This window comes from Colossoma macropomum, unplaced genomic scaffold (assembly GCF_904425465.1).
Source record: "Colossoma macropomum unplaced genomic scaffold, Colossoma_macropomum, whole genome shotgun sequence".
NCBI lineage: Eukaryota > Metazoa > Chordata > Actinopteri > Characiformes > Serrasalmidae > Colossoma > Colossoma macropomum.
The window spans coordinates 14,158,185-14,176,009 of record NW_023494801.1 but is presented as its reverse complement, the minus strand read 5'-3'; the positions used below and the strand labels follow the sequence as shown (position 1 = coordinate 14,176,009).

Below are 17,825 nucleotides of genomic sequence, written 5' to 3'. Positions count from 1 at the left end.
TAAGTATTTGTTATTCTCAGTCTAAAGGTAAAGCTTTTGACTTGCACAAGGTAGGATGTTAGTCTCCTGCTTGGCAAAGACTGTAATTAGATTTGTTCCATCAGCGAAACAAACAAAGGGGAAAAAAAACATTCAATATGAGGACTCAGCAAACTGGGAACGATATGAACAAAGTCAACTTTGACTCAAAGGCCGCATTCATAGAATTTTATTTACATTATCTCTCATATAAAAAGTCTGAACCTATCATTACAGCGTGCGTAGTGTTCTAAAGCAAATCAAATACCCTCGACTATGTTTAATTACATCAGGAAAGAATGGTGGCAAAGACATGACATTCTGCAATAACTGGAAAAATCACAGGTGCACAGAGGGACATTCATTATAGACTGATTGTCTTTCACTGGGAGAGTAAAGATAGTATTGTAGCAGACTTCAGCAACACAGTATCCGTTCTCTGGGTCAAACGAAAAGATCTACATTCTAGATCAGAGGTCTTTAGATCCAGACCTTAAGTGCAGTTTCCAGTTGGGGAGTTTATAATCATTGGTAGACAAGACAATATTTGGACAATCAGTAACAATAACAGTTCTGTTAACTAGCAATGATTACAAAATACAGGACGAGAAACTAGATTCAAGGTCTGGATTTGAAGACTGCGGCTCTAGACAGTTCTACCCAGCTGACCTCTATCCATGTTCTGCCCACAAGTGAGTCTGTTTGCAGCACCTATTGCAATGATTAACAAGCATGTTGGCAAAAATATCATTCTTTGCTATCTTTGTTAAGAGTCACACTACACCAGTAAATTTTCTTGTTTAAAATGTTCCACTACTGGGCTGAACTGAATAATTATAGCTAGTCAAAACTAAACAAGCAGAAATGATACCAAATTTGCTACTATGCTAAACTGAGCTTTATTACACAAAACTACGCCCACTCTATCCTAAGAGTGCCCTTTCACAAGCATACAAAATAAACATAACTTGAACAGTGCACTCCAAGTTTAGGTAGTTTGGTACTTACAAAAAATGTAAATACAGTGAATCAAATTTTTGCCCATATTCTGGAAAGTGTGCCTAAACCAGCAGCTACAAAAGAACACTTCTGTGGGCAGAGCATGGAAAGGTCAATTACTTGCCTATGAAGGAGATCAATTAAATTAACTAGAGTTAAACTTAAAAAAAAAAATAAAAAATTACCACCTAACACTGATCAATAGCGCAGTGCTAATCAGAACATGGTTTATCAAATAACAGACAGCAGGCTGTTTCTCAAAAGACTGATGTTCTTAGCTGAGATGTAAATATCCCCAACTTACAAATTCCACAGTGTGTACTGAGCTAGAAAGAATGAGCTCAGTATGAAGGTAATGGTTAAATGTACTTCTACAGGCCTGAAGAACCTGTTGAGGAGAAGGGAGAGGAGGTGGTTTGGTCTTCTAGAAGCAGGATCACATGATTTAAAATTGGGTGGAGAACATGCTCAGCACTGTGAACAAGGCTGATTAGATAAAACGTGGCACTGATTTCCTTCCGTACACAAGCAAAAGCACCAGGCAGCTTACATTCTCATCTCTTGCAAATACAGAGAGGAAATCCCCATCGGTACAAGGAAAAAGACCAGAAAAGTGTGGTGTGATTAAAACGAAGCATCAGCAAAGTCTTTCTGTCATTTATAAACAGGATTTCACTCAGGTTGAGTCACCTTAGCAGTTCAAAGGGTGATCATGATCTCTGTTTTTCTTTCCTTGCCAAGTTCTTTTATGGTCTCCATGCTTCGGTAGCCTACAGTTCTAAGTAGTGGCCATCTTAAAGGCACCGGTGATTGGATGACAGAGGTCTCGCCTGCATGGTCAAATAAAGAAAATGCTCAACAAAATCAACAGTCTTTAGAGGTGGGAGAAAAAAGCGAAAACTTAAATTGTTTTTTTTCACGGTCACTAAGTCTTGAAGAAGAAAAAGAAAAAGGAACCATGCGGCTGTTCATTATCAAGATTTGGACTATCAAAGTACATAAGATGTGCAATTATTACTTTTTTTTAACAACATTGATGCATAAAATATGAATTAAAAAAGAAGAAAAAAGCGATGGTCATTGGGCCCCGAATGGTGGCTGCAGCGTGGTCCCTCTAGCCAAATGTGGCTCCGCAGTTGGGACACCTCCTCTGCCGCAGGGCCAGGCAGAAGAGGATGCCCAGGGGAAAGAACAGAATGGCACACATGATCCCCAGACAGGTGAAGTCATCCTCCAGCACCCCCACCCTGTAAACAAAAGAGCACAGTGCCATCAAAACTCTATTACAAGATTACTACTCCTACACAATGTAGAGCCAACATTTACAGCAGTTGCCAGTTTCTTACCACTGAAATATTTAATTTACAGCTATATTCAAGTGCATTAAAAAGTCTAATCCTAAGGAAGAAAAAACATTTTCCTGAAAACATATCAGTGACAAAAATGATTATTTTTGTGAAGGCTTTCTGGCTATTCATATCCCGAAACTGGCCGAACAGGACTATAATCAACAGGTGTATTATTAGAATATTAAGGTTTTACAGCCTGACACTACTAGTCCTCCAGATGTAGGCAAGGACTCAATATTCTACCAGTGACAAACACAATACTTTCTGCAGGTAGGTGAAAGTAGGTGAAAGGCAAACAACCTCAACAACCTCTACAAGCTTGATGCATTCTGATACATGTGTCCCAGTAATTACACTGAATGCTGAGGTCATGGAATGAATGTTCAAGCATACACCCATAAACGGCAGTTTTTCCTTTTTTAAGTTTTAAAAATGTCCTTTTGAGGCATTAGAAATAGTCATCTCAAGCTTTTAAGGGACCATATCCTATATTATTCTTGTATTCGATTTGAGATCCACTTTTTTGTTTGGTTATTTGAGATCCATTTTTGTTTGGTTATATGTACCAAACAGTTCAATTCATTTGTACATGACCTTTTTCCAACCTTTTTATGTTTTAGAATTAAGCAGACTGTTCTTCTGACTTTAAGACTGATACATACATAAATGATCTCAGTACTGACTGACTGCTCTGTACTGTGCCTTGTTTCAAAAAGCAGACTGGGTTGAAACACGCTTTATAACTTCAGTGTTAATAGCTTATCCGCTGTCGGCTCAGTTAGTAGTATTCTGATGGCGTCACAATCGTGCTGCCACCATTTTGGTAGGCAACATTACGTTCGTTCAGCAGTGCTGTGGTGGTGGAAGAGAGATAACAAGGCATAACAGATCCAGCAAAGGCAATAAAACTATTTTTTTTAAAACACTTTTTAAATATCATTTTTTAAGCGTATTAACCAATGTAGTTGAAGGTACTGACTTGATTTTATTTCATTGTGTGGTGACAACAAACAAAAGCTAAAATCTAAATGGCTGACATTTCCCTGCATACGAGCACACTAAATATCTGTAAGTATGTAAAATTGCAGATATACCCTTAGCAGTGCACTCATTAGTGTAGTAGGTGAAATACAGAAGTGTTTGGTTTGGGACGCGGTATTAGATCGGCCAGTGAAACGAGTTCAGCAACTCCAATGGCTGATTATACCTCCGCTGTGCTGCTCTTTAGCTGTTAGTAAACATCTCCAAGTGAAAGTTTAAGATATTTGTTAATTAAGTAGCATTTATTGAGGTAAACTGATGCACTAATGGAGGTAAGCTGATGCTGGCCTCGTATTTGCCAACTTGCGAAATTTGTTCTACATTTAAGGCAGCTCAGTGTAACTGCAGCACCACTTAAGGTAGAACGGAAAATTCAAATGAGAAGCAGGCCTGAGCTTGTGGCGTCGTGTCCACTTATCTTTTTGTCTTTTTTGTGGTCATTCTGGTCTATTTTGATTGGTTTTTATCCACCGGCAGGGTTGTAGCTGCAGTAGCGGTGATGAGACAAGCTAAATCAGAGCACAGAGTTACAGCTCGCCTACCAACATGGCAACATGCTCTTCTTAAATTATATGCAAATGTGATGGTTTGTGTGATGTCACAAACACAGTGAATTCAAACTCAGACTGTTTTTGCAACTTGGAATAAACTAGAGAGTGACTGGTGTGTTTTGTAGCAGTAATAATATTTACATTCTACATCAAACTAATTTAAAAAAAGTAAGGAAAATTCAGTTTTTCAGGATATGAGCCCTTTAATGAATTCAGCATTCCTTGTATGGAGTTTTGGAGAGTTGTTTACATTAAAATCAAAACAAATATACCAGCTATTACAAAGAACCAATTCAAAAGCAAAATGCCCTCTACATAAACTCTGATCAAGGTCCAAACATCAGTGCGACTGTAAGCAACTGTAAGCAATCTTTTATTTGCGTTGGACTAGAGTTGAGAGTGACATCAGAAACATCATGAGTTCTATCCATCATGACTAGGCTGATTTTTCTGCATAAACCCAATGTGACTCTGAGTGTGACCAGACTTTCACTCAATCACATGAACACAGAGGAACTTAAATACACAGAAGAATGACACTGTTGATACACCGAGACCCAGAAAGCAGAGGACAGCTGAAGACAGTTCAGGCCTTTATTAAGAGTTTCAAATCAATCCATTTTTTTTAAACAGGGTTTCAAAATGTTATACTCATCAAAATGGACTGCTGCACTAAAGACACCAAAGTGGGACGAAAGTTACCTTAGAATCATCGTCAAAGAAAACGTGTGATATGATGATTTTAACCAGTCAAAACAATATATTTTTACACTAACCAATAATATGATGTGTGATCAGATGTGTGATTAAAACATGCAGAAGAAACAGGTGCCTAATAAAGATAAGAAATAATCTTTTGGAAAAAAGCACTGTAGACTGTATAAACCAAGATAAGAACGTTTCCCATGAACACATAAGTCAGACTTCTTGTTTTTATGTTTGACAAACATAACTGAACAGCTCAATATGACAACACAATGACAACTATTCAAGAATGTGCTCACTATTATCTTTCACCTTTGAAAGTTTATTATTTTTATTATTTTGTAATTGACCTATAAAAGTCACCCGCTGGAAACAGATGAAATGTGATGATAGGTTGTCTAAACGTGGTACCATAAAAAAGTATTTATTTTCAACTAAACTTACTCGTCTGTTGTTAACTTCTGAATATTTCTTTCACAGCCCAGACCAGACATCTGAACCCTCTTCAGTTATTAATATCGGACATTAAATCTTTTCAAAACAGAAAATCGAATAGACGCATTCAGGCTTTCAAAAGTCTGCATCTCTATTGGAGTAAATAGGTGTGAAAGCTCCAGAAACGCAGTGTGGGCTGCCTGACTGCTGGCCTCATTCAAATGTCTGTCATGTGCTTGCCAGGGCTGACAGGAAGAGGAGCCTACAGAAACCACTATGGTCATAATCCACAGCAGCAGTCAGCAACTTCGCATCTGAAACTTGTGCCTCTCTGTTCTATTTCTTATCATAAGGAAACCAAGTTTTGCAAAGTTACATTTTCATGTTGTGATGAAAACGAAACAATCTAGGGGTCAACAACTGTCAATCTGGAGACCCACCTAACTGCAGATTTCCAAACTTAATCTGGCTCACCAGATACAAAAAGTCAAACAAGGAGCTCGGCAAAGTTTGGGTTGAAACTAAATAATCACTCAGGTCTATCGGTCTATTTTTACTGAATCAGCCCATACAGCCCAGCTTCATCCATTCTACTAGCACCAGGAGCATCTAGCATACAAGCTAAGCATATTCACATCCCAGCATCCACAAATAACAACACTAATGTGATCTCAATGTCCATTCTGTCAACAAACAAATGCAGTGAAACTCTTGTTGCCACTGGCTACATAATCTGGTCTGTTTACACTCTCAGGCTGTATGTCTGTCCAGAATTTATGGCTTGGAACTGAACTCTGCAGAAAGGCACATCTCCAGGATCACAAGGATCACCGGTAGTATATGCGCTCTCTTATCAATTTCTGATGTACAGAAGTCTTCTTTCTTCACGGACATCATGCTGCTTTATTCACAGAGATATACTCTGTAACACTGAGAACGTGTGTAAACATTTGACAGCCTACCAGATATGACGGGTTAATACGTTCTTAGTATAGTTACAATGTTGTGAAGTAAATTTCCTCACCTGCAGGCTGGGCATCCTCCCACCACCACTACAGAGGGCTGGACGATAGTGTACGTGCTGGTACAGTTTGGTTGCTGGCCGATGGCAGCGGCTGGGGCAGCAGGTGCTGGGAAGGCTAAAGAAAAGAATAAGTAGGAAGAAGTACATAATTAAAGCTTTCTGCCTTTCTGAGACACACAGACGGAGATCAGAGAAAAGGGCATTTTCTAAACAAGTTATTCTTTCTTAAAGATTTTTCTGAATATTTTATGGTCCATACATAATGCCTGATCACTGTTCTAATGAGAGCAAAAGCATGCGTGAGTTGTGTGTACCATCACTGTTTCTGTGTGAAAGCTTTTGTAACTGACGGTGGGTCGTAACTAGTTCTCAGTTACAAGCAAAAGCTTAATAGATTCATACAGATTCATTTTCAGAGTATTTTCAAAAGACAATACCGCAACTCCACTCAAGTACATTTGTGTATCTGTGAACAAAGGCATCTACTGTTGACTCGTGAACGTTACATGTGAACGTTCAGTCACTAATTCCTTTTTTGTGTTTCATTTCACTATATTACATTGGTGATAGCAGCTGTTTTTGTGTGATTGCTCACACCTCTGATTTTCTTGCTTTGTCATTTTGTTTTAGACCAAAAAGATCCCAAAAATGAAAGGATAAAGCCAAACGAATAAAAGTTCCTACACTGGTATATGCTGGACGTACTAAAAAGCACCACAGTGGTTCTATATGAAACTCAGTGCTTGTACACTTTTACTCAACTTGTCTTTTGGTACTTCTACTTGAGTCCTTATTCCACTAAAGTAACAGTACATGATCTGATTTGTTTTGGTCATCTTTAAACCTGGGTTTAGGCTACTCTACTCTAACATCTCCTGTTGTAAGAGCAACAAAAACTACAAAGAACACCAGGTACTGTTTGTAGAGCGATTGGGATATTAAATAACTGCCAAAACAGCCTCTTGCAGACTAAATAATGACAAATCTTTCTGTATTTAAAATGACTGTAAAGAGCAAGAAATGTGTTCAAGTCACAGAACACAGAACAGCCTTCTTTACACGCAATGGAAAGTGAAAGCACACACGCCCGAGTTAATCACTGAGAGGAAACAACTCAGAGGGAAAAAAAACAGCTAAGAAAATCACCCTTACAGTAATTTAGGACGACTGATAATAGAAAATAAGCACAGAAAGATGTTCGAGTATTGAAAAAAAAAAGATTCAAAATGAGTACACACAACTAAATTTAGTAAATTTAGTATGATAAGAAAAACCGCCACATACGTTGCTCTTCGATGAACATTAACAGCAGCCATTACTGCTAGTACAGGTAGCTAACGTTCACACCTTGGCTTTTGGTCACGAACACTTATATTTAGTTTTTGTTTTGTTTTTTTTTGTTTTTTTTAGAACATTTACATTTTCTGTTCTGTTTAAAACTACGGTTCGGTCAGATTTGTGCTCAGCGAACCTGAAGACCAAAGGAAATCTAACTATTCAGATACAGATCTTAATGGTTTAAACCACACTAAAATCTCCTACAGCCTGTTCTTTTAATCGTAGGAATATATTAAGAAATCGTGGCCACGAATAAAAGAAAATGTACGCACAACTCGCAAACCGTTCCCTCAAAATAATTTTTATGTTTACCCCCTGCCCTCCTCACGGCTCCGTACACATGACAGCCTAAACAGTCTGATATGTGCCACGGGGGCAGGTTACAATTCCGCCAGAGTTGCTTTGTATGCAAAGCCAGATTTATTAATAGCCTGGCTTACCTTGGCCGGGCGGTGGTGGGTAGTGATAGGGCGGAGGCGCGGGAGCGGGCGACGGGATGGCCCCGTACTCATAAGCCCCGGGAACGGCGTTGTACGCTGGGGGTCTGTCCTGTAGAAGAGGTTTATTATCCATTTCCAAAAAGACCGACGGGAGGCGTCCTGTTCGCGGGTATTAACGTGAATATTAATAACGCGTTTAACAGACGACCGTGGACTCTTTCTTCGCTTTTCGTGAAGAAAACACGACGAAGGAAACCGTAACTTCACCGTCCTCCATGCGCCAACTTTGTCGCCCGACTGTAAGACCTAAAGCGCCCTCAAATCTCTCAGACTCGAGGGAGGAATGACGGTTAGGGAACGTGCGGATTTACTCTAAAGAACCGCCATAACGACCCTGAGTCGATTTCTCTCAGGCTGAAGAGAAAATGGACAACAGTGACTAAAACTCCTTTAACAAACTCAAAAATCGTTACTCTGCTGTCTGGCGTGTCACAAGACAGCAGTCATGTGACGAAGGGGGACGCGCGCGCCCGCACGGAGGAGCGCTTCTTAAAGAGACAGTGCCCTATTTGAGGAGCACGCGCTAGGGCTCGATTCCAAACGGACGTTAAAATATATCAGACGGTTAGTACAAAAAACACGTCTTCTCTGCGTCTAACAATATTATTGTAAAGATTTGATATTTAATGTGTATTTATCTTGAAGGTGTGATTTATTTACTCAAAATTATGATCTATTATATTAGATCCTAAAATAACTCTCGCAAATCTATTACTGTTCATTTTGATTTATAAGTGAAGAAATGTGAAGAATATAATTCACTATTTTAATATAATACTGTAGTATCCTCACGCGCAGTAGAGGCTCGGGGGTGTGCCCATGCGAAGCACCGCCAGGAGGCTCATGGGGGGAGCACACCCTCTGGAAAAGGGATTGTTTATTGTTGTTTATGTTGTCTTCTGTTAGTTTAAAATGTGTGTTAGTGTTACTTGGGTTATTCTGTGCTGGGCAGTGGGTTTAGGTAGATGTGCTAGAGTGTCAACCATGAAGCAGAGATGTATGGCTGATGCTTATGTTTTTTTCTGCTGATTGTGCAATGCAGAGTTTCAATGCGAATAATTCCCTAAATTAAAGTGTTGGGTAACGGTTTCTTGTGTGGGTGCTACGGAGGAGGTACACAGTATTTTGAAACAGAAAGATGAAATTCTAACGTAATCACATGTTAATTTGCTGTGGTCATGGGTTAGTCATGGGTTAGTTATGGGTTGGAGGTTAGGTAACTAGCCTTGTGACTGGAAGGTCACTGGTTCGATCCCCTTGATTGAAGTGCCGTTGAGCAAGGCATCTAACCCCCAAGTGCTCCCTAGGCGCCGTGGATAGGGCTGCCAACCGCTCCGGGCAAGTGTGCTCACCACCCCCCAGTGTGTGTGTTCTCTAGTGTGCATGTATGTGGGTGTTTCACTGCATGGATGGGTTAAATGCAGAGGTCTAATTCCTCTGTGTGCAAAACACAGTTGGCTAATGGTTCTGAATTCTAATTCTAATTCTTCTAATTCATACAGCTGACAGAAGAACACAGAGAGTAATTGTGGGTGATTTTATTTCAGTGGAAATGGGCTTCCACATTATAGTGCATTGTTTGAGTTCAGCCCTAATACTTTACCAACTACGTAGTGCACTATACAGGGAGAAGGGAGCAATTTAAGATAGAGCCTTGCACACTGCAGGGTTTCCTTCAGAGCAAGGGCTAGCTTAAACATTTTAAATTTGATCTTTCATTTTCTGGTGAAAAACTATTTGTAACTCCTTAAATAAAAATGGCTTAAAAACCGGTCAAGGGCAGCGTGTGTTTTTCCTGAGAGTAATAATAGCAGATTATAACAGGTATACATTGTCGTTTTATTCTGATAAAAATGAACATAGACTGGATGAAGGTAAATGTCTGTGAGAAACAGACGGTGTAAGTTAACTCATGACCGTTAATTATTGATTCGGTAAAGAATGAATAATTGAAAATGCAAAAGTGCGTGTATAACAACCGTAGAAAACAAGCCCCTCCCACCACACAGAAACCAGTGCGACTGTCCAATCACATGCGTGGATTTCTGAGCTCTTCTGCTCGCTAACCAATCCGAATTAAAGCAGCCCTGCTTCCTGTTGAGGGTTTCAGAGCCCGTTATAATATTGCCCTGGAATAAGAAGAATAAACTGATGATAATATTTATGAGGGACGGGATGGACGCTGGATCTCCGCGGACTGCTTCGACAATATAAAGTGTAAGTTTGCATGTGAACCTCTTCAAACGGCGATTTGCCTTTTGCTTCTCTGAGGCGCAGTAACGCGAGATCAGGTGGTTCAGTGGAGGAATTTATAACCGTCGTGTCCTTTAAAACGATAAAACAAGTTGACTGTAGAGCTAGAAGAACCTGTTAATGTTTAAAACTTATGTAAGCCTGCTTTATTTGACCTACTTGGTCAGTGGGCTGTGTTGGTGTCCAGTGTCATTAGATGACCGTGTCACTCTTTAGAGAGTTTGTTTTCTTCAGTAGCTTAGCTTAGCTGGCACAAACACATCTGTTATCAGCTCTGCTAACGCGACAGTGCACATTCTGCTGGGTTTGTTGTAGTAAAATAGGAAACTTTCTGACCTGTAAAAGTAAATGCCAGAGAAATTACACTTCTCGAGAAGTTAGCAGTTTTATCTGCTCAAAAGGTGAGAGCTGGTCTACTGTAATGTCTTGGAAGCCCATTCTTGTCATTATATATATATATATATATATATATACAATATATATATATATATATATATATATACAATATATATTAAATATGTACAATTACTGCTTTTTCTTTTGAGATGCTAAATCATTATTTTGAGATACCAAGTCAGTATTTTGAAATACTATCTCATTCTTTTGAGATACTATCTCATTATTTTGAAATACTATCTCATTATTTTGAGATACAAACTCATTATTTTGAAATACTATCTCATTATTTTGAGATACAAACTCATTATTTTAAACACTATTATTATTAATACTATTATTTTGAAAAGTTTTTTAGATATTGTCTCATTATTTTGAGATAATAAGTCATTATTTTGAGATCTTATCTCATTATTTCGAGCTGTGGCTCAGTATTTTGAGAAACTTTCTCGTTATTTTGACATGCTTTATGCTTTTGAGATGAAACTTATATATTTAAATAATGAGAGTTTATCAAAATGACTAGATAGTGAGAAATAATAATAAGAAAGCATCTCAAATTAATAGCATAGCCATTACTTGTTATCTCACAATAATGTCATAGCAGTTCACTTATTAATGAATAAAATGAAAGTTAGGTGGTAGATCTTTTGATTTTAAGTGGTGGGAATGGGCTTCCATACTCAGAGGATAAGACTGAACTGTTGTAAAATATATGAGCGTGCCCTCCCTGTGTCTCTAGTTTTCTAGGGGGCCCGACATGCCAGGATCCCTCCTGTGGGCCGTGGATGTGTATGGGAGGGTGTTCAGCCTGTGCACCACTGGAGGGCGCTGGAAACGGTCTAAAGATGTTTTACTGGAGCTGAAACGGGTCACAGCTGCTGAGCAATGCTGCTGGGGCATCGGTTGTGACCATCAGGTCTATCTTAATGTACTCCCAAGTGATGTGCCTATCCGCCACCAAGAGGAGACGTATGAGAACCAGGTACAGTATTCAGCAAGCTATACATACAGTAAATGTACACAAGTTTCTGATTAATGAACTCGGTTACTTTAAGGTGCATCCATTGCTGACACAGGCGTTCAGTTGGGCATACAGCTTGTATAATCTCTATAGAGAAGCACTGGTGCAGCCGGACATGAGCCTAAGGTCACAATGCCCACAATGCCAAGTGTTGCCTTGAGGGGTATAAAGCCCCCCAGCATTGGACTGTGGAGCAGTGAAACTGCATTTTCTAAAGTGACTGAGCTCCATCTAATACTTTTGGGATGAGTTGATCAAGAACAAATCATCCAACATCAGTACCTGACCTCACTAACGATCTTGTGGCTGAATACAATTAAATCCTCACAACAATACTCCAACATCTAGTGCCCCGGAAGAGTAGAGGCTGTTACATTTCAGAAGACACGTTGGATGAGCAGTTGTCTACAAACTTTTGGACATATAGTGTATGTGGTGTTTGGAGTTGTGAGACTCTGACCTGACAACGTTTCGATTGGGATTCTTTAGAAAACAATTAAATGAAAACTAAATCGATGGAAAGAAATCATGAAAGCAAACCTAGCTAAGATTTCTTCATGATTTCATTTGTTTTGGTTATTTTGGAACAATTCATAATTATTTTTAAAAATGTATTGAGTACACAAATTTGATTGGAAGAACTATTTATGTAGTGTGTCTCTTTTTTATAACATATTTATTTAATTATTTATTTTTGGCCTTTATTACAGCTTCACGCCTCTAAAGTTCAGTCTAAGAAGTTAGTTGCATTTTCTGCTTCTCATGATCCAAGTTACCCCAAACACATTCAGTGATGTTGAGGTCTGGACTCTGGGATGGTCAGTTCATTGTTCTGAAAACACCAACAGCTTCTTTGTTTGCAAACTTTCTACTTTTTGTCTATTTTCTTTTCTCAGTAAGAACTTCTTGACGATTACACATCCTTTCAGACTCATAGTGTTGAGTTGTCTTCTCACAGTGGAATGATGGACAGAAACACCTTTGGATTGTTTAAGATCCGAAGTAGGCGTGGAGCCTGATTTTGTTTCTCAAAGACGGATGAGTGGTGGTCTATGACTTTTGCACAGTGCTGTATATTATATTACACCCCAAGTAGATGTATCAGACTAGAGAAATCACCAACCTTTGCCAGACAGCAGCACTCCAAAACTAGTAATCCTGGTGTACAGTGCAGTCTCAACTGTCAACCTGGAAACCGTCAAGTTTGTTGTGTTGCATTTTTGTAGTAAATTTAATAATAATAGTACATAGTAAATTTATAGAAGGATGCAAAAACATTCCGAATGTTTAATGCAAGTTAATTTGAAAATGTTATTTAAGCCACTTTGGAGCATTCCTATTGGTCCATTCTCCTGAACATTTTACACAATGTAAAAGACAGCTGCTTTGTTCATGTGATGTAGAAAAATTCAGATTTTTTTTGGACCACAATGATATGCATGTTTTGGCGTGAATGTTTTACAGAGATGGAACCCAGTTGAAGGATACACAGACACACTTCTCCCCACAGACCGCTGGCAATGGACAGATGAGTCGGGACAGAAACCACAGCCTCTCCACAGCTTCCATCTGCCCTCTGATAACTGGGAGTGGGAGGGAGACTGGTTTGTGGACGATGAGAGCTGTGGGAGAGAGTCCACTGCAACAGGGGTGAGTGATCATCAACTAACAAGTACAAAACTTAAAAACTCTACAAAATGTAGCTGTTTCTTCTTTTTTATCTTATCTTTTTTGTGTGTTTATTTGCTGATTTACTGTTGGTGATGTACTGATGAGTGTTTGTTGTTAATGCAGGGCTGGGAGTACGCTGTAGACTTCCCTGCCACCTTCACCAAAGAGAAGAAATGGAACTCCTGTGTCCGTCGCAGGCGATGGCTTCGCTACAGGAGATATAAAGCACGGGGGTCATGGGCCAAGGTATCAGACTTCAGGTCAAGGGTAATAGGCCTTCACATTCAATTATGGGGAACAAAGAAAACCCCTTTTGTAAGATTATGTGCATTTGTTTTTATTCTTGGATTGTTCTACAGTTGCGATGGCAAACGAGGTTCCAGTGTCAGTACGTAATTCAAATGTAAAACACAGCCTGTTATATTGAACATCAGCAAAGTTGTAACACTACTGACCGTTACACCACTGACAAAATGACTAAAATCTGAGCTTTTCTAAAATAGTCCACAGCCATTTTAGTTTCAAAGCCTTGTTGGATGTAGAAAATGATAAATATTGCATTTATGGTATTTTATTTAGGTTTTATGTTTTATGAGTAACACTAACAATCCTTTTTTGGGATGCATGAAGCTGTCAGTAGTAGAGTTAGCAGTTCTTCTTTTGAGAAATGTACATAAGAAGTAATTCAAAAAGTCCTTCTTGATTTGTTTTTTAAAGGGCATTATATGTCTCTGTAACTGAAAAAAAAAATTGGGACAAGATTTATTATCAAAATAAGCGTAAATTTATATTGTACTTTCAGTTTCAAATATACAATTGAATGCATTTTCATCACAGGCAAAAAACAGGCACCAAAATTGTTGTTTCACTTTAAATAATGCTTGAGTGTCACTGAAGTCACTGTAGTGACAAGCTGTTTTTCATGTACAATATGACAAAAAATCACTACACAAAAAATTCAGAAAGAATTGTTGTAGCTTTTTGTTGGTTAATTTAGGAATCGAACAAACACTACATGGACATCAGCTTTCTGTGATTTATTCTCATTCTGAGCTCTGCTTTTGACTTCAAAGTTGTGGGACACCATTTGCCACTGCAATGGTAGGATGATCCTTTTGTTTTATCCCATATTTAATAGAGGTGTAAATCTGACGTCACAGGGATTCAATTCAATTCCAGTTCATTAGGAAATTGTCAAATTTTGCTTTTGACTGAAAGTCTCAAAATTTTTTGATTACTTTAGTAGGATTCACACACACGCATTTTCTGAAACTGCTTATCCTTCTGGTCTGTGTCTGAAAATTTTTATTGTAGTCAATAATGTGCAGATGCTTTGTTGCATTAGATATAATCAGTTATAATCAAACATTCCAAAATCGATACACTTGAGACCTTCAGATTGCATTTTTACCCCCTTATTATTATTATTATTATTATTATTATTATTATTATGATAAATGCAGAGTCAGAATTGGCAAAGACTGCAGTTGGCAGATTTTTGCTCCAAATTATTATTTTGATTTTGGCAGATTTGTTTTATTGTGTAATGCTGTATTTCAGTGCTGCTGCTCCACCTTTAACAATATGTTGTAGCATACAACCTCCTACATTCCTCCTGGATGTTTAAATACACATTATTTTAATAGACAAAAGATTTTTTATTTTACTACTTAAAAATGTCAGTTTGACCCATTAAAGAGAACTAATGTTGTTTATGTTGCAACTGTCACTAATAGAATAGCCTACACAGTGTGTGTTGGGTTGAAAAAAGGCTAGTGAAAATCAGCCAAAAAATTGACTGGTTTGGCTGTAAAGAATTCAAAATTGGGATCATCCATAAACATTCATGATGGGTGCATCCCTAATTATAATTATTTCTGAAATAAAAGAAGATCAAGTGACCATATGGTCCTTTTCATCAGTCCCTTCCACTGTTCTTACACATGCCATTGTAAGTGTTGTACATTCATAATGGCATGGCTTTAGTTGATACGGTGAGGGTGACTGCTATGATGAAAATAATGAATGTGGTCCCTGAGCTACCATGAGAGTGAGCTGTGTGTGCTGTACTGGCTCAGGTGCCTTTGGACAGAGGCCGGCCTCCTCCAGAGCCCTTCACTGATATCAGCTGTGGAGGCTGGGACATCAGCGACAGTCCAGAGAAGCGCATCTGTCTATGGGCCGTGTCTCAACAAGGGAAGGTAAGACCACCCCTTTCTGACCGAATTAGTCTGAAGTAAGTACAACTGAAGTAATTTTCTGCAGCACTAGGGCCATTACACTCACGCTTTTGCAGATGGGGAACTGAAATGAGCTGAAATTATGTGCGATTTTTAATGTTTGTGGTTGTTGTGTGCAATTATATTGCAAACTCGATCCCAAAAAAGTTGGGGCAAGAGTTGTCTTTTTCAGGGAAAATGGCAAAAAATGTATTAAAAGGCAAGGTAACGTTACAAAGTGGTAAACGTTGCAGGGATCAAATTTGGAATGAGCGTATATTTACAGACATACAGACAGTTCATGGGATAAAACATAAAATATTGTGTTTTTGTACCATTTCCAGTTTATTGCTGATTAAAGAGAATTTACTCATCACTTCTTTCTGTTTTTTTGGCATTTCACATACTGTCCTATCTTTTTTTGAATTAGGTGTGAAGTTCTACCAAGATGGAAATCATTTGTAAATGTGAATATTACACAGTATTGACCACTAGAGGTCAGTGCGGCTCTGTGATGTTCACTAGCCATATTCATGTATATTGTTTACATGGCATACATTTCAGTCACTGTACTAAATATATTCAGTCATATGCAAAAGTTTGTTGATTTTCTAAGTGAAAATTAGTTAACACATCCTCTACAGGGAAGTAACTTAAGTAAGTTTTTTTTCTTAAATGTGTTCTTGAGAAAGGTCCTAAGAAAAAGTCTGCATCAGATTCATTCGTGTTCTTAAACCACAGGACTGTTCACAACTTTGTGCTCTTGAGTGATGTAGATTCTGTTCTTGCCTAAGAACAAATCCCAAATAAGAAAACACTGATGAATGTCAGAGACTTAGTGAAAACTGAGTAAGTGGGTTGTATGCTTGGTGAATGAGGCCCAATGTTCCTATATGGGTGCTTTTAAGGTTTTTAGGTGTTTCACCCTCTATCATGTATAACATCATCAAAAGACTTAGGAAGTCAGCAAGAACTTCTGTGGGGAAACAAACAAGGCCAAAAAAAGCAGCTGCATGCCCGTGACCTTTGACCACTCAGATGACACTGCGTTAAAAACCGGTATGCGTCTGTAACGACTATAACCAAAGGGGCTCAGGAATACTTAGACAAACCGCTGTCAGTAAACACCGTTTGTCACTGCATCCACAAATGCAAGTTAAGATTATTATGTACAGTGAAAGGTAAATGTCAGCAATGTCCAGAAATAATGCTGACTTTTCTGGGCTTGAGTTCATTGAGATAGACTGATGCATACATTTATCATGGTCTGATCAGCCTTTCAGATTGTTTGTGTAAATAATTGATGTTGTGTTCTCTGGACCAAAGACGAAAAGGACTATCCAGTGTTACCAGTGTAAAGTTTAGAAGTTCAAAACTGGATCTTCTGTGCCCAAAGGATTATTAAGTGTTGTTAAAATGAAAGTAACACAGTGATAAACTTCCTCCTTTTCCAACTTTTTTTGGATGGTGTTGCAGGCATCATGTTTGGAATAATATAAAAATGATCGACTCAGTACTGATTGTGCTGTCTACTGATGACCACTGATGTGGTCACGTGACCAGACTGAATGTGGTTTTTGTTTCTTTTTCTCAGGTGTGGTTCCGTACAGGCGTCCAGCAGCAGAACCCAGAGGGGACAGCCTGGGAGCACGTTCCTGTACCCAGAGAAGTGTCACAGATCAGCGCTGGCCCGGGGGACCTCCTGTGGGCTGTGCTGTGGGACGGCCAGCTGCTTGTCAGGACCGGCATCAACAGGGACTGCCCTAAAGGTTTGCCTCTGTCAAAATACAGTTTTAAATAAGAAAGCAAATCGAAGTTGTAGAAGACTTACAGTCAAATGCAGATGTTCAGGCACTCCTGATCAAATTCCATGCTTTGTTACTTTTCTAAGTGAAAATAAGTGAACACATCCTCTATAGAGAACACACTTCTGCATATTCCAATGCACAATTACTACTTATTTGCTGAATTAATCATATTGGAAAATGCAAAAGTTATGGCATATTTTATTGTTTGTTTTCTTTTTTCCAATAGCAAATAAATAGAAATTGGACTTTTAAATTTGCAAAAAAGGCCATGTTTATTTTTGTTCCCTGTAGAAGAAATTTTAACTTATTTTCTCTAAGAAAATCAGTAATACATGCAATTTGACTAGGGCTGTTTAAACTTTTGCATATGACTGTATTATGAAGTGAGGATATGAGTAGTGGCTTAAAAAACCTCCCCCTGCCATTTCATTGCTTACTAGGAATGGGCATTTTAACATTTGTTGCTGTTCAGATATCCACATTTTTAAATGAAT

The 17,825-nt window shown here is 38.6% G+C and overlaps 2 protein-coding genes across 5 annotated transcripts in view; one reads left to right on the top strand and one right to left on the bottom strand.

Moving 5' to 3' along the window:
• Positions 1–192: 192 nt before the first annotated feature.
• bri3 (brain protein I3) lies at positions 193–8,415 on the bottom strand. Its single transcript, XM_036590276.1, has 3 exons — positions 7,901–8,415; positions 6,123–6,237; positions 193–2,264 (listed from the first exon to the last, which is right to left on the bottom strand). Exons 1-3 carry the CDS (start codon positions 8,031–8,033, stop codon positions 2,132–2,134), a joined length of 381 nt encoding a protein of 126 aa, XP_036446169.1. The 5' UTR covers positions 8,034–8,415; the 3' UTR covers positions 193–2,131.
• Positions 8,416–8,505: 90 nt separating this feature from the next.
• The window catches only part of tecpr1b (tectonin beta-propeller repeat containing 1b), a 29,756-nt gene continuing 20,436 nt past the window's right edge, over positions 8,506–17,825 (top strand). For 2 of the 4 annotated variants that reach the window (XM_036590264.1, XM_036590261.1), the window contains exons 1-6: positions 10,030–10,177; positions 11,352–11,594; positions 13,098–13,283; positions 13,428–13,571; positions 15,383–15,505; positions 17,118–17,292. In XM_036590264.1, the coding sequence (XP_036446157.1) occupies positions 11,370–11,594; positions 13,098–13,283; positions 13,428–13,571; positions 15,383–15,505; positions 17,118–17,292 (853 nt within the window). In that variant the 5' untranslated portion in view covers positions 10,030–10,177; positions 11,352–11,369. Of the gene's footprint in view, positions 8,525–10,029; positions 10,178–11,351; positions 11,595–13,097; positions 13,284–13,427; positions 13,572–15,382; positions 15,506–17,117; positions 17,293–17,825 lie in introns of those variants that run through there. The other 2 variants (XM_036590263.1, XM_036590265.1) reach the window with 2 other exon arrangements.